This window comes from Spea bombifrons, chromosome 4, assembly GCF_027358695.1.
Source record: "Spea bombifrons isolate aSpeBom1 chromosome 4, aSpeBom1.2.pri, whole genome shotgun sequence".
Classification (NCBI taxonomy): Eukaryota; Metazoa; Chordata; class Amphibia; order Anura; family Pelobatidae; genus Spea; species Spea bombifrons.
The window spans coordinates 107,731,995-107,752,069 of NC_071090.1; the positions used below are offsets into that span (position 1 = coordinate 107,731,995).

Consider the following 20,075-nt stretch of genomic DNA (forward strand, 5'->3'; position numbering starts at 1 on the left):
TCTTCATCTTGTGGTCCTGCTCACTCCCCCTTCTCCATTCCAACCCCCCTCATTAAGCTGATTAGCGCAGGCTCTGCACAGAGGGTGGAGGTAAAGATTAAATCACCTCTCGCTGAGTCTGTGCATATGGGGGGCACCAAGGTGACAGAAGACAGAGAGGGGCAGAAGGGAACATAGCTGTGTATCTTATAGAGACTCACAAAGCGAGAAATAGCTGCGCATGTTATACAGAGAGGGGCAGAGTGACAGAGAGTCGGGTTTCTTATATAGAGAGCGAAAGAGTGACAGATAGCCGGGCTTCTTATATAGAGAGGGGCAGAGTGACAGATAGCCGTGGTTCTTATATAGAGAGCGGCAGAGTGACAGATAGCCGTGGTTCTTATATAGAGAGGGGCAGAGTGACAGATAGCCGTGGTTCTTATATAGAGAGCGGCAGAGTGACAGATAGCCGTGTTTCTTATATAGAGAGGGGCAGGGTGACAGATAGCCGTGGTTCTTATATAGAGAGGGGCAGAGTGACAGATAGCAGTGTTTCTTATACAGAGAGGGGCCGAGAGCCGTGTATATACACGCACAAATATATTTCTTGACATATCACATCCAGCTCATCTACTTATAAGGAATACACAACACACCTGCTGTACGAAACACAATCATTTTTTTATTATGTTAAAAAAAAAAAGAATTTGTACAAACATTTTAAAAAAATAAAATAAAATAAATTATATTTACAAAAAACCGAACGCACCCCAAGCCTAGAGCCGCACCACAGAGGGCCAACATTTGTTTCAGTGAAATACGCACACAACAGCTTTTAGAAAACAATGTCAATTCCGCGTCTCTGGCACTGAAACGGTTAACTCTTACCCTATTTGCTTATATATGTGAACTAATTAGGCACGTGTGTGTATATACAAGCATGTACCGTCTCTTTAAGGACTGCTCCCCCAAACACAATGTAGCGTTTTAGCGGAGAATACGTTGGCTCCTCCCATGTGATAATAAATGACCATACTACAGGATAACTCATTAGAGTATAGGGGGGGGCATGTTACTTTAATCCCACCGGCACCTATTCTGGTTTGTGATCATGATTTCCATGTTTTACTGCTGTGCCCACCCACTATCAGGACACTTTGGTTGCCTGGGGATGATGGGAAGTATGGGGAGCACAGTGGCAAATGCTGCACGTCTATATAATGCATTTCACACTGAAGGTCATGGGAGTTGCAGTCCATTTGGGGGTATGCTGCCCAAGCCTCGGCAATCTTAATAAAAGACATTAACCCCTTAATGACAAAGCCCGTTCATCTACGGGCTCAAAATGCATTGTTTCCAATGGGTTTAGGCACCGCCCATTGTCCTTAAGGGGTTAACCAGCTCCGGAGTATTTCCGGTCCCCACTGCCCATGTATTCTGCGCATTCAAGTGTTCAGGGTAAGATTTTTGTTTTACTACAACTCCTATGACCAGCAGCCAGTAGCGTTACATATTGCGAGTGTTGCATATCGCAAGGACATATGGCCACAATTAACTGGATAAACCGGTCCAGCTGGGCAGCCCATCATAAACTCTCTCTCCATCACGAATCGGGCATTAAAGCCCCCCTGACCCAAGGACTGAATAGAGAACAGACCCACAGACTGACACGTTCACCGTTAAAAAAGTAGTTAACGCTAAATATAAAAATATGTATCACACCTCACCGCAGAAAGGAGTCAATAAGGAGACATAGGCACACGGTAGCGGTAAAATTACACAAGCTGAGCATCATAGGAGTTGTGCTTTTACATTGGCTGCTGTGCTCCAGTGCTGAATACATAATATATATATATATTGTGTGTGGGGGGGGTGAAGTCTTCACCCATTATGAATTCAAGCCGTCCTTCGTAAGGCACAGTCTCCTAACCCAGACTCTACGCACAGAAACCATTTTTTATTGCGTGGATCCAAATAAAGGTCTATCTCCAGACGCCAGAACGCCCTCCGCGCGCAGGCACCCTCTTCAGGACCTTTGTTTGTGCCGGGCGACGCTGGGAAGAGAGCACCTGCAAGAATCACACGTTAAGACGAGGACTATCTGATGGACTATTAATCCAGAGAGAAGGCACACGAGCGCCCAAATTACCTCTTTTGTTACCGCGCTTGGCACTCTCGTATCCGGCTTTCTCCTGAGACTTCCCTTCTCCTTCTCGTCAGACCTGTAGAGACGGGGGTGGCAGTGAGAAAAAGGTTCGGGATGGGAGAGAAGGGACCTGGTGGGACAGCACGGAGGGCGTTTATTACCTTTGGGGCTGGCCGGCTCTGCTCTCCGCGTACTGGGACATCTCAGCCATGTCTGAAAAGGGAAACAACGCGGGAAGATAACGTGTCACGGGTGGAAGAAGACCGAACCTCGCACCGTCGTCCCCGCTGTCCAATCTCTTATCCCAGAAACACAGACCACCCCACCTAGAACCCACCTAGAACCCGCTCTTCCGTCCTCTAAGCTACCTAAGTAGAGCTCAGCCCTAAAGTGGCTCTTGGATACATCTCTTACGCTTTAAAATACCGCAACCCAATAACCCAGGGGCGTCCAAACTGCGGCCCTCCAGCTGCTGCAGGACTACATCTCCCATGTTGCTCTTTCAGCTAAGGGGCTGGCTCAGGAGGATGGGAGATGTAGTTCTGCAGCAGCTGGAGGGCCGCAGGCTGGACGCCCCTGCAATTACCCATCTAATGAAACATAAAGTGATGACACCGGCACAACCAAGAGTGGCCAGGAGAAGACAACGGACGCTCCAAACCTTACGGGGGCTGCGGTCCATCTCCTCCCAGTAAATATAGATAAACGCACGCAAACAGTCTCTCCCCCCCCCTCGGCCCGCATTTCCGCCTCCCCCAATCCGCTCGAGATCTCACCTGGATTCGTATTCGAGGAGCCGTCTTTTTCCAGGTCTTCGCTGAAGGCCTCCCCCGGCGTTCGATCGAGTAACTGGTTGACAGGAAGGACGTCAATCACGCCATCAATAAAACATCCATGCAGCATTTATCACGCGTATGTCCTAATACACACAGGTCGCTTATCTGTGGACACTATGGACATGGGCTTATTTAGAGCGGGATGCCAAGCCCGACGGCTCTTAAAGGGTTAATTGCCGTTTAACGCACTGCTCCACCTCTGGCACCTAAAGAATCGATGCTGCCCCTTAATATGGATTAGAGGACGCAGCGTAATGTTGCGGGTTAAAGGGCCGATGGAGCTAGTGAGCGGGGGCCGTCTCCTTACCATACGGATGTAGTACTGGAGAAGGGGATTGGAGGCGCCTTGCTCGCCCCCGGCTCTCGCGCTCTGGGCTGTCTCGGCGTCCGACCTCCTGAAGTTCTGCAAGGCCTCCTCCTGGAAGGGGCGCTCAGGCGAGATTTGGGAGCCTAGGAGAGAGAATAGAGATGAATGAACGGAGGTCTCGCTCTTGATCGCACCCCCTATTGATAATAACACCCCCTGCGGGGATTTCTCTGGCTCATTAGCGCGGCTCCCTGCCAACAGCATTTAATAAATGATTACCACCAAGCTCTGAGATTAACACACGCACTGCCGTAGCCCAGCCAAAGGCGCGTTTAGCAGGCAGGGCCCCGCATTACCTAGAATCCGGGTAGCCTTTGCCCCCTAAAACGTTACTTCATTTGCTCAAAAAAATAATAATTTTAAAGAATAAAAAAATAAAAATAAAAAAATAAAAGTATTTTCTGCCGTTTGGAAATGATATAGAAATCCGTCCGTCTCCAGGATACGCAGCTGTGACCACTTCCAAATAGTTTCTCAACAGAAAAACATATCGGGGGGCCAAACATAGGTTTATCCGTCTGATTTGGGGCTTCTGTGCCTTTTTTATTTTTATTTTTTTTGGTCAGCGACCAAGATTTGAGTTTCTGCCTTTATTGTGATTGGCTGAAACATCAAAACGCCAACGAGAATCTAACTGATCAGTCCCAAGATCCCACCGCAATCCCGCGTTGCCACGTCTAGGCTTTGTACGAGTAAAAACTTTAGAACATTTAAAAAAAAATCCTTCTAAATATAAATAAAAGGATACCGAAACCACAACAACACTCAGTTCAGGAGATTATCTGGAACGGTCCGCTGCGGTCACATGACTGATGAAAGGCTTCGGATTAGGAGTAGTGGAGGTTCACTTACCCTTCCCAGTAGTCGATCCATCTGGATGTGGTTCCAGGGGGTAGAAGCCAAAGTGGCTACTAAAACTCTCGCTAAGCTCCTCCATCTGCAAGGGATAGAAGCTTTCCTCTTGGTCTGTTGCCCTGTGGCTTAGTAGGTGGCTTGGACCCTCTTGGTAGCCACCAGGATTCCTTGGCTGCCAGCTGAGGTCTTGCCGAGGCTCCTTTGAAACGGGCTGCGGATTGTGTCGCGGAGCCTGCCTAAAGCCGACGTCAATTTGAGGACCAAAGTTTCTTATGTGGCTCATCTTATTTAAGAAGCTACTGGTCATCGATGACTGGTCATCATTCTCCTTCGTGCGGCTACCGCTGACAGAAGCTTGGCCACTGGTGTTTGCAGCTATTGCTGGCTGGTTACTGATGTGGCTTCCACTTGCCATGGACAGGCCACTGTAATTCATGAAGTGTCTACCGGCCGACGATTCAACGTCACTGCCTTCAGTAGGGTGCGTTGGATGGATCAGTTCCCTCTTTAACAAGTTATTACCAAAAATGTCTCCAGTTACCATTGGCTGCCTACCGTCTGTCATGGACTGGCTACAGGGCTCCTTGAAATGGCTACTGCTTATACTTTGGCTACTGGTATCTCTAGATGTCATTGTTCTGCCATCACCAACTGAGATCTGGCTCATATTATCCTTGAAAAGCATAGAATCGACAGGAGGCTGGCTCCTGAAAATCACTTGTTGGCCGCTTCCACTGCTGCCCAACATAGACCGATTACCGAGGAGGCCGCCATCTCCCATGAACTGGAAACTCGTCTCCTTCAGGTGGCTACTGGGAACCAAATGTTGGCTTTTACTTTCCATGAGTGGGCTGCGCTCACCTAGGTGTAAGCTAAGGCTGTCATTTATCTGGGAGCTGACAACAGTCTGCTGGTTGTCATGGTTTTCCTTCAAAACCTGGTTTCTACTTTGCTCAAGGTGGCCACCATCTAGCATGTGCTGGCGGTTGCTGCTTTGGAGCTGGTTGCCGTGCATTACGCGTGAACTAGCGCTCTCCCCGAGCTGGCCGGTGCCATCTGTGAAATGACAGATCGTCTCCACGCCGTGGACATCTTTCTCCCTCATCTCCTCTTGGTGGCCACACTCTTGTGGTGGGAACACGCAGCGTTCCTTTTCAGAAGCTCTTTGCTCGGTTGTTTGGAGAGACGCAGCTGAGGTGTCTGGAAAACTCTGTAAGATAAAACACAGCATGGAAACCGGGAACAAAGAAAGGTGGATACAGAATGCATCCACGGGAGTAAAGGCTGGATTATTCTTTTGTGTAGATAGCTTAGAACCTCTGTAATGTGGGTTAAGCCCCATCGCCGCCTACTTCTACATAGGCCCCGTTACCTTGGCGTTGAGAACTCGTAAGGCCTGACTCCAGTGGCTCTTCATAACTTCCTGCAGCTGTGTCAGCATCTCAGCTCGCTCGCTCTCTAGGCGGCGGAGAGTCACAGACAGCTCCCGAGACCGATCCTCGGAGTGAGACAGCCTGGGATGGAGAGAACACAAGGTATGGATCTTCTTCCACCGATCAACAGCCAACACGGTGGGACTTAGACATACATAAACTCACAACAAACGGTCTACGCCTCCAAAAAACACATAAAAAAGTAGGGAGGTTCTGGCCACCCTGCCGTATTACAAAGCGACTCACTTCAGCTCATAGTCCATGAGGATGTCTCTGTGCCGTCTCTCCCGCTCCTGCAGCTCGGATTTAAACTGCGAAAGCTGGCTGGACAACTCTCTCTCGTGCTGAGATGTGAGGTCCAACAACTGCCGCCTTATAGGACAGCAAAGAACACGGTGAGGAGAGACCACAAGCAAAGGTTCTTCCATAAACACAAGATTGCCCCCCCTTCTACGCTCGCGTCAGCGGCCTCCCCTCTCATACCTGTGCTGATCTCTGACGGCACTCATGTGCTGCGCGCTCTCTTCGTGGACCGCACTCACTCGCTCTGTTATGGCCTCTTCTAAACGGACCTTATGCTCGCTCTCGATCCTCACTCTTTCTGACTCGTTGCGAGCCTGCAAGGGATACAGACCAGGAGCGGTTAATAACAGCTAACAAATATATAACATAACTACATGATAGCCCAAAAACAGCAACTTAAGGCAACTTTTTGGACTGCTCCTGGGTGCAGCGTCCCGATTGGTCGTCACCTTCTCCAGGTTGAGTTCCATCTGTAGAGAGTCCCTCTCCCTGCGCGAGGCCTGGAGCTCTCGTTCCAGCTGGAGGACTTCGCTCTGCAAGGAGCCGAGAGTCAGCTGCAGCTGCTGAGACTTCTGAGACTCCTGCTGTACCAGAGCCTGAGGGGGGGCGACGAGACGGTAAGGTCAAGAGGGGAAATAAAAACAAGAACGACGGTAAAAGAGCAGGCAGCAGGGTACACAGGCCCTGCGCAGACAACTGCCTGACCACTGAGACCACAACTGACCACTGAGACCACTGAGGCCACAACTGACCACTGAGGCCACAACTGACCACTGAGGCCACAACTGACCACTGAGACCGTGCGCTTTAGCCATAGATAATTCAGGCATGTGCATAGTTACACTGACAAGATGAAGTTTTTTATTGGGTAAAGATGTATCTGTACATCACGCTAGTCAATGTTTAAGCAAATTAACGCATCAGATTATCCTAAAGCTTCCCCTGCTTATATCTCACTGTAAACGGTCCTTACATACGGCAAGGCCAGTCATCCAGAGACGTGTAGATCGCTGATCTGTTTGAAGACAGATTTCCACTCTTGGTAACGTAGTGCAAGGAAATCTTACTTTGCTAAGAGGGTGGTAGATAAGCGGAACAGCCTCCCAGGAGAAGCGGTAGAGGGTAATACAGCGAGGGGGATTTGAACATGCATGGGATAGGCATACGGCTCCTGAATCTAAGACGAGACCAACGAGTGATCAGGTCTTCACGGAAGGAAAAACAGATAGACGAGACGGGCCGAACGGGTCTGATCTGCCAGCAGGATCTACGTTTTTATTACCTTTAGTTTCTTGGTTTTAGGTTTTTTTTCTTGCTTCATAGGATTTGTTTCATAGATGCGGGGTTACACCACAAACTTACACCATTCTCCCGTCACTCACCCTCTCGCTTTCCACCTCCCTCCTCTTTTCCTCCTGCCACTTCTCACACTCCTCCTGCAGCGCTCTCTCCCTCTCCTCCGATTCTTTCTGTCTCTCCTGCATCTGAGACCTCAGGCTCTCCAGCTCTATCCGATCCTCCGCGTGTCTCGCTTCGGCACTCTCCCTCTCTGCCTGGAGCTCGCCGGCCAGAGCCGTCTTCTCCTCAAGCTGGTGGGCAAAACACTTAGCATGTCAGTAGCATGTAGAGTCACAAAGCGCCACATGCGATAAGTCACAAAGTGACATGTTTAAGGGGTCAAAGGGACATCTCGTGTGACATCACCTAATGACGACGACGCGTTTGATAGGTTAAAGGGACAGTCACGTATAGGAGTTAAGACTCCTTACTCAAGTTGCCCAACCACTTACCAGGATCTGGAGTTGCCTCTGCTGTTCTGCCGTCATCTCCTTCTCTCTGCTCAGAGCTCCTGACGCCTGGGACAGTTCCCGCTGGAGCTGGATCAGTGTCTAGCAGGGGGGGTGACAAAGGCCGAGTGAGCACGGGCCGAGCAGACAGACGGATTTGGTGTTCTGAGTGTGCACTCACCTCCTGCTCCGTCAGTCTGGCCTTCTCCGCTTCCTCCCTCTGCTCGCGTAGCCGCGCCATCGCCTCCTCCTTCTGCTTCTCCTGCTGCTTCCAGCCACCGACCACCACCGCCAGCGTCTGAGAACAGGATGATCGGTACAATCATACAGATTCCATAGATCAGAGATCATCGCTCAGGGAGGCGGCGATCAATCACTGCCTTCAACCACTTACAATATCATTTACATATCTGATAAACCAATCACATATATTACCCCCTTCTAGTACGTTTATTGCATTGGTGATATAATACTGATTCTGTACATTATATACAGGCCTATAGTTATGAATTTATATTATATATATATATACGCCAACATTACATCTATCTGTGTGTAACTTACATATAAGCGTGTCATACGTCCTGTCCAAGTCACCCTATACGGCGTTGAAGAGACAGGTAAATAATGGCAGATGGTGTTCAATTCCTAAACCCCCCCCCCCATGTGTGGAACTTTCCACCAATCACAGCACAAATCTGGTCAGGTGACATCACTTGCAAACACCCCCAGTCCTCCAGCAGTCCCGTCACAAGTGTGTAAGATTGAGCGTGCGAATCGATGTGCGTGAATGAAAGAATGAAACGCGCAGACTGCATGACATATAAAGGGAGGATCATAGAGCGGTCTGGAGAGATAGATGGTCACCTGGTCCAGCTGCTGTATCATGGTGTCCTTCCTGCGGTCGGCCGTCATGGACACGCTCAGCCTCTGCTGCAGCTCCAGCATTTCGTTCTGCAGGTTCTGAATGTGCCGCTCCAGGTGCTGCAGGGAGAGAAAGGCTCGGTCATCGCGACCCGGGGCGACTTGACAATATCCTTCCTTACGGGATGGCGCATGACTCTCCGCTTGGGGATGGAGGGTAATTAAGACAGCGCCGAGAGGGTTTAATTAAAGCCCCCCCCATGTGATGCACTAATGAGCTTAGAGCCCAGCAGATTAGCAGCTGATCTGCAGTCATGACAGATGATGGCAAGAGACAGAGGCCAAGAGGGAGGAGGTCCAGGGAGAGCGGAAAGGGGAGCGGGACGAGTGGAGGAGACAGAGGTGGACGCCATATTTACACCGGATAAGACAGGCAGCGCTATTTCAAAGCCGCATAGGAAAAGATATTGGTCTCACCCATTCGGCCCTTACTTAGACTCAAGCCTTAATCAGTCGTCAGTCTCGTCTTAGACTCAGGAGCCGTATGCTGATCCCATGCATGTTTACATTCCCTCACTGTATTACCCTCTACCACATCTGCTGGGAGGCTGTTCCACGTATCTACCACCCTTCTAGTAAAGTAAAACTTCCTTAAATTACATCCAAGCCGCTGACCCTCTAGTTTTAGATTTTGCCCCAATATTTCTCCTCCATTGAAATAAACCCATTGAATCTGAATGCTACGAGGGAGCACAGGCAGAGAGACGAGAGAAAGCGTAATGAAGGAGAGCGATGTACCTTGCGCCGGGTGGTCTCTCTCTCTAGAGTGTCTCTCAGCTGCAGGTCAGGCAGGGAGGGGGCCGCGTTGTATAAAGTCGAGTAGTGAGGGAAAAGCGCCTCCAGGCCGGAGAGAGACAGCGGAGGGGAGACATTGTGCGCAGGACGGATGCTAAGGAGGCAAAGTAGGAATGAGATAAATAACCCGCTACCAAGGATACACGTTCTGTTAGTGTATACGTGATCTAAAGTCAAGAAACTACATCTACAGACAGTTACTAATCCCATAGGGAATATACGCACCACACACACGGAGTGACTGATACCCCATATCCGTACCACACACACATAGTGATCCAACAGAGTGACTGATACCCCATATACTCACCACACACACATAGTGATCTCACGGAGTGACCGATACCCCATATCCGCACCACACACACATAGTGATCTCACGGAGTGACTGATACCCCATATACGCACCACACACACACAGTGATCTCACAGAGTGACTGATACCCCATATACGCACCACACACACATAGTGATCTCACGGAGTGACTGATACCCCATATCTGCACCACACACACATAGTGATCTCACAGAGTGACTGATACCCCATATACGCACCACACACACACAGTGATCTCATGGAGTGACTGATACCCCATATCTGCACCACACACACACATAGTGATCTCACGGAGTGACTGATACCCCATATCCGCACCACACACACATAGTGATCTCACGGAGTGACCGATACCCCATATACACACCACACACACACATAGTGATCTCACGGAGTGACTGATACCCCATATACACACCACACACACACACAGTGATCTCACTGAGTGACCGATACCCCATATACGCACCACACACACACATAGTGATCTCACGGAGTGACCGATACCCCATATCCGCACTACACACACACATAGTGATCTCACGGAGTGACTGATACCCCATATCTGCACCACACACACACATAGTGATCTCACGGAGTGACTGATACCCCATATCCGCACCACACACACATAGTGATCTCACGGAGTGACTGATACCCCATATCCGCACCACACACACACATAGTGATCTCACGGAGTGACTGATACCCCATATCCGCACCACACACACATAGTGATCTCACAGAGTGACTGATACCCCATATATCCGCACCACACACACAGTGATCTCACGGAGTGACTGATACCCCATATCCGCACCACACACACATAGTGATCTCACAGAGTGACTGATACCCCATATACACACCACACACACACATAGTGATCTCACGGAGTCACTGATACCCCATATAATACCTGCTGTGAAGTAGCTAAAACCTCAAGGTCAAATATTCTAAACTAGAATGTATGTATATATGTTCACACACACACACACACACATTATATATATATATATATATATATATATATCTATATATATCTATATACACACACACACACACAATATATATATATATATATATATATATATATATATACACATACATTTTAGGGGCAACGAGCACTCAGTTTATTAATCTTGTTATTTACAGACTGATCACTAGGTAACAGCGTCACTCACTTCAGAAGGGAACTCGTGCAGTCACTTGCATCTTCTTCTCGTTTATCGACGGACATGCCTAAAGGAAGAAGCAACAAAAATCCGTAAGCACCCCAGGTAAGGAAGGCGCGGCCCACATGGCAACGTCGCCACAATCTATTCACTAACCGTGTGAAATTCCAATCCTGCTGAAACCCAGCATGTTCTGCAGATGCCCTCTCAGTGACTCCATCTGCGAAATGTACGGGGACTCCTCCTGCAAAACGAACAAAACCAGTAAGAATCAACTACACAGCGTTTACCGTCACTACGCTCATTTACTAAAATCGCTGGTATCTCATACTTCTTGTTTTACTTTACTGAGAGGGTGGTAGATCGGTGGAGCAGCCTCCCAGCAGAAGGGGTAGAGGGTAATACATCGAGGCAATCTAAACATGCATGGGATAGGCATATGGCTCATGGTTGCATTCCTGTCTCTTTGACTGCACACGGGCCTTCATTTTGTCACAAACCTTTCTGGCTTCTTGCAGCCTCGTTGACGTTTCTTCTGCTAGATCGTCCACCTCAGACGCCATGTCATCAGCTTTGGCCAGCAGTTCTTCTACCGTTTCAGTGCCCTCGGGTATCTCCTCAAACTCCTCGCCTTCCGACTCTCGGCTCCTCCTCAGGGAAGCGTAGAGCTGGGTGGTCACCCTGGAGGTGGCCGCGCGCCTCACAGTGGAAGGGGACGTGGAGAAGAGGACCGGTGGGGGAGAAGGAGCGAGAGAGGAGCCCTGGCGGGGAGATGTGGGAGAGGAGAGCGGAAGAGGCTCTATGCCGCTGAGAAGTGAGGCGTCTCGGAGAGAGAAGGTATGGGGAAGAGCCATGGAAGTAAGAGACAAGCAGGAGGCTGCGAAGAGAGAAGAGAGTTTGTGATCTGTATATACTTATTGCTCTATATCCGTATCATCCTGCCCCCCCCATCCCATATAAATACCACCGACGCTGCCACAACACACCGTGTGACATCAGTCAGTCAGCGGGTGCAGATGTAAGTAAAGTGGCAGATCCGACGTGCGAAACACGCCAAGCAGCTCCTTTTTCTATTTGGGAGGTTACGTGTGATTAATAAATCTCCAGGTCTGATTGGATCCAGCCCGGCGAGCGCAGTCCGTCCTTATTTAATGTAATTTATTACGCCAACGTAATGGAAACCTCCCAGAGATTATACTATTAAACTCCTGCATATACGGCATGCAATGTATATAAAATATTAAACCCTGTAATGTATGCCGAATATTACACCCCTGTATATACACCCTGAAATGTATGCAGAGTATTAAAACCTGTATATACACCCTGTGATATATATTACACCCCTGGATGTACACCCTGTGATGTATGTAGAATATAAACCCCTGTATATACACCCTGTGATGTATGTAGAATATAAACCCCTGCATATACACCCCGTGATGTATGTAGAATATAAACCCCTGCATATACACCCCGTGATGTATGTAGAATATAAACCCCTGCATATACACCCCGTGATGTATGTAGAATATAAACCCCTGCATATACACCCCGTGATGTATGTAGAATATAAACCCCTGCATATACACCCCGTGATGTATGTAGAATATAAACCCCTGCATATACACCCCGTGATGTATGTAGAATATAAACCCCTGTGTATATACACCCTGTGATATATGTAGAATATAAACCCCTGTATATGCACCCTGTGATGTATGTAGAATATAAACCCCTGTATATACACCCTGTGATGTATGTAGAATATGTAACCCCTGTATATGCACCCTGTGATGTATGTAGAATATGTAACTTCTGTATATACACCCCGTGATGTATGTAGAATATGTAACCCCTGTATATACACCCTGTGATGTATGTAGAATATGTAACCCCTGTATATACACCCTGTGATGTATGTAGAATATAAACCCCCGTATATACACCCCGTGATGTATGTAGAATATAAACCCCTGTATATACACCCTGTGATGTATGTAGAATATAAACCCCTGTATATGCACCCTGTGATGTATGTAGAATATAAACCCCTGTATATACACCCTGTGATATATGTAGAATATAAACCCCTGTATATGCACCCTGTGATGTATGTAGAATATGTAACTTCTGTATATACACCCCGTGATGTATGTAGAATATGTAACCCCTGTATATACACCCTGTGATGTATGTAGAATATGTAACCCCTGTATATACACCCTGTGATGTATGTAGAATATAAACCCCCGTATATACACCCCGTGATGTATGTAGAATATAAACCCCTGTATATACACCCTGTGATGTATGTAGAATATGTAACCCCTGTATATGCACCCTGTGATGTATGTAGAATATGTAACTTCTGTATATACACCCCGTGATGTATGTAGAATATGTAACCCCTGTATATACACCCTGTGATGTATGTAGAATATGTAACCCCTGTATATACACCCTGTGATGTATGTAGAATATAAACCCCCGTATATACACCCCGTGATGTATGTAGAATATAAACCCCTGTATATACACCCTGTGATGTATGTAGAATATAAACCCCTGTATATGCACCCTGTGATGTATGTAGAATATAAACCCCTGTATATACACCCTGTGATGTATGTAGAATATGTAACCCCTGTATATACACCCTGTGATGTATGTAGAATATAAACCCCTGTATATACACCCTGTGATGTATGTAGAATATAAACCCCTGTATATACACCCTGTGATGTATGTAGAATATAAACCCCTGTATATACACCCTGTGATGTATGTAGAATATAAACCCCTGTATATACACCCTGTGATGTATGTAGAATATAAACCCCTGTATATACACCCTGTGATGTATGTAGAATATGTAACCCCTGTATATACACCCTGTGATGTATGTAGAATATAAACCCCTGTATATACACCCTGTGATGTATGTAGAATATAAACCCCTGTATATACACCCTGTGATGTATGTAGAATATAAACCCCTGTATATACACCCTGTGATGTATGTAGAATATAAACCCCTGTATTTACACCCTGTGATGTATGTAGAATATAAACCCCTGTATATACACCCTGTGATGTATGTAGAATATAAACCCCTGTATATACACCCTGTGATGTATGTAGAATATAAACCCCTGTATATACACCCTGTGATATATGTAGAATATAAACCCCCTGACCTACCGGATCCTCTTCCATATACTCACAGTATCACCTGGCTTCTGTGCCCTAACAACCTGGGAAAATTAACGCATTCCCCTTCAAAACCCGCTGCTGAGGCCGCCTTGTTACGTAATCTCCCTGCGACTACGCGTCTCACCGCTTCACCATGGCAACAGGAGCTCAGCTCGTTAGGGACCTCCATCTTTGTACACCTTCAAAGCTTTATGCCTTGTGTAAGCATATGTGTGAACACGAAGGGTGGCCCAAGATGGCTGACTCAAAACAAACACGGAAACCGACAGCCGTCTTCCTGCGCCCGGATAAATTCCGTTAGTTCACTTACATACATACATACATACCGGCTGCTTCATATTGAAAAAGCTCACAAAGCCATAAACCGCCATGGAGTATAGTAGGAAAGCTGTGGGATGATTCGCCGATATTTCCCTTCACACACTCAGTGGAACTCGCCTCCTTTCTGGAACAAATATTATGCCCGCTTCAAACATGGCGGAAAATGGGCCTGCCAGTAAGAGGGTTTTATCATTAGTTGGTGGGCGTGTCTTTTATCCCGGAAGCGCTGGGAGTAGCTGGAGGCCGCAGGGTGAGGCGTCATAGATGCACTAAAGGGGTATTTTGGGGCCAAACAGCCGGCGTCTTGAAATGTTTTGGGGAGTTTTATATCAGTCACATAGAATATGCAAAAATAATAATAATATAAAACAGGGGCGTCCAAGTTTTTTGTGCAGCGGGCCATTTCATCAGCAATGAATGTGTTTAAGGGACGCATTCGATTTTCATTGAGAGACAATATGGCCCAACCTGCTCAAAATTCACATGTGGACGCGGCATTAAAGGGGTTAATGTCGCATGATCGCTTTTATGGAGCGATCGGGCAGCAGGGGAGGGTCGGGGCAGATCCGAGACGCAGACCTCTGCCACCGAGCCCCGCTCCATTTTAATACGGGACGTATATATACGTCCATATTGAGCGCGGGGGGGGGGGCGCATGTTGGACGCCCCTGATATAATAAATATATATATTCTACGCCATTATTCTATTATAGGGATGTCTGAAGCCGGTCCTGCTCTGGATTCTGCTTACCGTAAGCACACTGAATCTGTAGGCACGCATTTTGGCGGAATCATTTTTATTTAATTCGAAACCTTTTACCCTCTTGTTTTGTCTCGTGCCGCCGCCCCCCCCGATCTGATTGATGTTCAGCCATTTATGCCCAAAGCCTTTGATCGTCCTTCTCGTTTCTTTCCAGATGACTATTCACAACCTGTATATATTTGACCGGAACGGCATTTGCCTTCACTATAGTGAATGGAATCGGAGAAAGCAGGCTGGGATCTCCAAAGATGAGGTGACCTTCTCGGGGTGGGGGGAACCATATTTAATGGTGTCGGTGACTGGGGGGGGGGGATTTTTGTCTGTTTTCATGTTCTCCCTCTGCCACAGCACCTTCATGTGTTCCATTTGCCGTATTGTAGGCCGTACCCTTATAGTTTGGTGCCGTTTTACAGAAAAGAAACGTCTCCCTACCTTATCCACCGCCTGCTTCCGTGTCCCTGTCCTCCTTTTCCGCAGCTCCGCTTCTTCTGTGTTCTTCCTTCGTCCGCTTCTCAGCACTGTTGACCAGGTCTCCTGTAGTGCTTCCTCGAAAGGGCAATTTTGGGGGAGAGGCTGTCCCGGTGTGGTGGCGCCACACTTCTGTTGAAGTACTCCCAAAAAGCCTGAAGCTGGTCAACAGGGAGAAGTGGGCGAAGAAAGAAGACAGAAGAACAAGAGGAGAAAAGGAGACAGGGACACCGAGTTGGTCGACAGAGAAGGTAGGGAGAGAGAGCGAGTGTCATGGAGGTGAGAAAAACAACGGCATTTCCAGGAGACATCTCTAAACCCTGATTATAGGGGGGGGGGAGCGGGGCCTATGATCGGGGCAATAAGGTATTTAATCTCTTTGTTCTTTCCTGCCTCGCAACACCTTCTCTTGTGTCGTGATCTCGTCTCCTTTTTTCCCTTCCAGGAGTACAAACTCATGTACGGGATGCTCTTCTCTATCCGATCGTTCGTCAGCAAGATGAGCCCAGTCGATATGTATCCTTTTGTTTTGGATGCTTTCCAATAAAGCCTTTCTTCAATTGTTGAACTGCTCCAAATTATGTGAATATAAATGTACGTGCACGGAGAGAAAAATAAGACACACGACACACTCTGGGTCAGGTCCAAAATCACTCTGCTTTATTTTGTTTATATTATAGATTATATAGTGTCCAGAAAAAAAGGACGTCAGGTTACGTAAAGCTTATTAATTGGTTAATCCTGAAACTATGCGGAAATAGGCAGAAAGGCAGAAAACCGTTAGAAACAAATATTAGATACTTTCCTGCAACAAGATATAGCCAGAATGGCGCTTGCGGTTAGTAAAATATAGATAACTGAATACACTGCTACTTGCGTCTCTCACGTATCTGCGTGAGGTGTAACCCTTTATTGGTCGAGGCCAGCTTATATTCATTAAAGCAATAAGCGTTTCTTGCTGATATATATAATGGTTCCATAACACTTTGACTTTCTGCAAACTCGGCAATACCCTCGCAAGAGAGAGAGAGATGGCAGGAGAGCTGCAGTTTCATCTCTCTGACTTCGCATTACGAATGGTCAGACCCAGTGAGCGTCTCTTCCAAAGATAACCTCAGGAGCTCGGTGCGATATAGAAACGTATTGATCTATGCATTTACCAGGGCTGGCTCTCTGTAATGCAGGAGTTAATTTTTTCTTTAACCAAAATGGCACAGGAAAGATGGCTTCCTCTGCTTCCAGACCAGCAAGTACAAGCTGCATTATTATGAGACGCCGAGCGGCCTGAAGATGGTTATGAACACAGATCTTAGCGTTGGAAGTATACGGGAAATCCTGCACCAGATTTACAGCACGGTGAGAGCCCGGATGAGTTTAAGTACCTATTGAGGGAGGGTTTACCGGGAATAGAGGGTTTATACTCTGTGGGATCCACCTCTGGCAGGTGTGTTGGGTGTTTTGGAGCCGTCGGTGCTTATGCGATGTATCCTAACTTTACAGACAATAGATACCTAGAACAGCCTTCCAGTGGGCATAGTAAAAGCAAACACGGTAAATGGAACCGCGTTAAGAAATCCTTAAAGGTGATACATTAATAAGGGCGGACTAGATGGACCATCACCACCGGCCATCACCTCTATGAACTATGAAGGCTTCCTAATGTCCCAATTATACTCCTCGTTTTCTTCCCCTAATGTAATTCTGCCATTGATCAGGACGGTGAGCCGTGCGTTTTCACCTCTCCTCTGCTCCCTGTTCTTGCTACCGGTGAAATGGAGCACTTCCGGTAGTGCGGTCTGTCGGCGATGAATTGCCCCGGCAATGGCAGTCCTGCCCTCTTCTGCTCATTCTGTGCTAGTGCAGCCTCCAGCTCATATTCTCTTTTATCAAGATAGTGGAACTCTATCTCCAACACCGTACTAAGCGAGATGTTTACTCAGCGGACCCGACCTTCGGGCTATCTCTGAAAATTGGCAGACGAGTTAACCATTACAAGTTTCCACCCCCCCAACTTGGAATGTGAGGGCCGAACCATCATGGTGACGGGAAAGGACAGATGGTAGTGTTCTGCGTGTTGTTGATTATATTCGGGTTTAATACGCCGGGTAGTCTGTCAGTTCTCGTCTTGAACATATGTATTGTATTAAGCGCCGTGTAAATTGTTGGCCCTATATCAATAAAAGATAATAATCATCCATTATGTAGAAGGCGTCCGGTCAGTGGTTTTCTTTATGCAGTTCTGTGGTATTTAGGATCTGAATAATGAATCATTTTCTTTTTATTTATTTATTTATTCACAATTTAACCCTTTTCTGTGGTTTATATACATGCTATGGTTAGTTTACTGAAGGGGGAGTTTCCATGAGTTGTGTTTCAGCTCCTATAGGAAGGAAGACTTTGGCTGGCCCTGTATCATGTATAGTTAAATTAGTGAGATTTCTCCAGTCTCATCAATTAAATTTTACATTATACAGGGCCTGCTCAGCCCGATTTGCTGTAGAAACCTGCCAGTCTCTTCATAATAAATAGTGAAGTGATGGAGTTGAAGCCATAACTCTCCCTTTTAATGAATAAACCCCCAATATTGTGACTTTTAGGGCTGTAGAAGACTGATATTTATTGTATTTTATATAGCGCCATCATACTGTTAGCATAGTAGGTAGCGTATTAGTCTTACGTAATACGGTTATCAGTTTGATCTTTGCACAGGGCTTGGTGTTTTTCTCTCCCTTTACTGAGAGGGTAGTAGATAAGTAGAACAGCCTCCCAGCAGAGGTCACAGAGGCTAATACAGAGAGGGAATGTAAACATGCATGGGATAGACATGCGGGTCCTGAATCTAAGACGAGACCAGCGACTGATTAAGGTTTGAGTCTTTATGTTCACGGATATCCTGTTTTCTTCCCCAGATTTACGTAGAATATGTGGTGAAAAATTCCCTCTGCTCCCTGAGCGAACCGATTCAGAGTGAACTTTTCAAAACCAAACTGGACGCGTATATCCGCGGCCTTCCTTTCTTCTCTGCCCGGGCCGGCTGAGGACGAGCGCCACCTCTGTATCTCCCCCACTCGCACCTTCACCACCCCGGACCCGAGCCCAGCGTCTTTGGCTTTCATCGGTTCTCGGATCACCATCAGGTCCTGCGTTCTCCCGGCTCTGCCGGCCCTACGAAGAGAGATTCCAAACCGCTTTGTCTACTCCCGACCTTCTGAAGATGTCCGCATCCAGCGGCAGATTGTAGAGTTTCTTTGTTTGATCTCTGTATGTAGGCAGAGCTGATGTTCTAAAGGGGAGGAACTACAGAACTGTTCTTTTCTTTTTGAGTCTTATTTCCCCACCTGGAGCTTGTCCTGCATAACGTAGAGGGAGAAGGATGGGTTTCTTTCGTCATTACCCTTTTTAACTGCATTATATTTGGCCAACCGAGCCCTTCCTGCAGTAGACGAGGGTCGGCCTTTCATAATGCAAAGTAAAATCAGTGTATTGTTGTACTTAAAGTGTGTTAAACTCTTCCCATCTTTACCTTTAGACCCGGTTCTTCTGATGGTCATGTATGACCTCATTGTACAGTGCTGTGGAATCTGGTGAATATATAAATAAAAAGATAATTTTGAACCAATACCCTGCTCTAAAGCTGCGATCTGCCAATGGTCTCCTGGAAGTAATCGTACTTGAGAACGCTCTGGAGGTGCTATATGAATTAATATGTACCTAATAAGATAATATAACATAATAACAGGTATCAAGGCCGATAACCGTAGATGGCGGTGCTGGGGGGGTAGAATAAACTCATACGAAAACATCCTGAGGGTTGCCTGTTGGGAAGTGTTGCATGGATTGCAGAGAGAGGAGTTGTATCAGTCATCGCTGGCTAACCTTATTAAAGGACCAGACTTTGTAAACTTGTATTGTCCTGTACTATATACTGAATTTCCTGCAGATGATAAAAAAAATAAAGAAAACTAAACGTAAAAGAACAATTACAACGTTGGTAAAAACTACAACTGTTAGAAACACAATGCCCCACATGAGACCTCGTGGCGCAACGGTAGCGCGTCTGACTCCAGATCAGAAGGTTGCGTGTTCAAATCACGTCGGGGTCAAAATTGTGTCCTTTTGCGTGTGACCTAATAATTGATCATGACAGAAGTAAACATATTTTAAAAAGCACCGGGAATTCTCCTGCACCCTACCCCGACGCGTACAGTAGAGTGGAATAACATTACTACCGATTCTATTTGGGCTCAACTGCCTTACATTAGTAATGTTACGACACTCTACTCCACATCATTTTGGAGGAAACTCGATGATATGCTTACTGTACCCTGCTTTGCTAATTTATTAATAAAACATGACTTTCCTAGAAACAA

General features: G+C 46.9%; 2 protein-coding genes and 1 non-coding gene across 4 annotated transcripts; 2 read left to right on the plus strand and 1 right to left on the minus strand.

Annotated features, from left to right (window-relative positions):
• Positions 1 to 1,857: 1,857 nt before the first annotated feature.
• Positions 1,858 to 14,235, minus strand: CNTROB (centrobin, centriole duplication and spindle assembly protein). Its single transcript, XM_053463886.1, has 19 exons — positions 14,165 to 14,235; positions 11,438 to 11,814; positions 11,094 to 11,181; positions 10,947 to 11,004; positions 9,369 to 9,519; positions 8,574 to 8,690; positions 7,888 to 8,004; positions 7,710 to 7,808; positions 7,302 to 7,508; positions 6,369 to 6,515; positions 6,100 to 6,233; positions 5,863 to 5,988; positions 5,556 to 5,697; positions 4,181 to 5,393; positions 3,269 to 3,411; positions 2,902 to 2,974; positions 2,287 to 2,338; positions 2,129 to 2,201; positions 1,858 to 2,048 (listed from the first exon to the last, which is right to left on the minus strand). Exons 2-19 carry the CDS (start codon positions 11,789 to 11,791, stop codon positions 1,962 to 1,964), a joined length of 3,381 nt encoding a protein of 1,126 aa, XP_053319861.1. The 5' UTR covers positions 11,792 to 11,814; positions 14,165 to 14,235; the 3' UTR covers positions 1,858 to 1,961.
• A 429-nt stretch (positions 14,236 to 14,664) lies between these two features.
• On the plus strand, positions 14,665 to 20,075 carry TRAPPC1 (trafficking protein particle complex subunit 1). Of its 2 annotated transcripts, none has more exons than XM_053462695.1 (5): positions 14,665 to 14,724; positions 15,392 to 15,490; positions 16,151 to 16,221; positions 16,923 to 17,061; positions 18,615 to 20,075. In XM_053462695.1, the coding sequence occupies exons 2-5, from the start codon at positions 15,392 to 15,394 to the stop codon at positions 18,741 to 18,743; spliced, it is 438 nt and encodes a 145-aa protein (XP_053318670.1). In that variant the 5' UTR covers positions 14,665 to 14,724; the 3' UTR covers positions 18,744 to 20,075. The 2 variants fall into 2 exon arrangements, with proteins under 2 accessions (XP_053318670.1, XP_053318671.1); XM_053462696.1 differs by lacking the exon at positions 14,665 to 14,724 and adding an exon at positions 14,732 to 14,751.
• On the plus strand, positions 19,737 to 19,808 carry TRNAW-CCA (transfer RNA tryptophan (anticodon CCA)). Its single transcript has one exon. It is a non-coding gene; the product is annotated as a tRNA-Trp (tRNA).

Excerpts from the sequence above, each read along its gene's own strand:
- CNTROB (XM_053463886.1), bottom strand. The coding sequence starts at position 11,791 with ATGGCTCTTCCCCATACCTTCTCTCTCCGAGACGCCTCACTTCTCAGC. Across the intron at positions 11,005-11,093 it reads CAGGATTGGAATTTCACACG|GCATGTCCGTCGATAAACGA; the intron begins GTTAGTGAATAG and ends TTCTTCCTTTAG. Across the intron at positions 7,809-7,887 it reads CCAGACTGACGGAGCAGGAG|ACACTGATCCAGCTCCAGCG; the intron begins GTGAGTGCACAC and ends CCCCCCTGCTAG.
- TRAPPC1 (XM_053462695.1), top strand. The coding sequence starts at position 15,392 with ATGACTATTCACAACCTGTATATATTTGACCGGAACGGCATTTGCCTT. Across the intron at positions 15,491-16,150 it reads CTGGGATCTCCAAAGATGAG|GAGTACAAACTCATGTACGG; the intron begins GTGACCTTCTCG and ends TTTCCCTTCCAG. Across the intron at positions 16,222-16,922 it reads AAGATGAGCCCAGTCGATAT|GAAAGATGGCTTCCTCTGCT; the intron begins GTATCCTTTTGT and ends AAAATGGCACAG.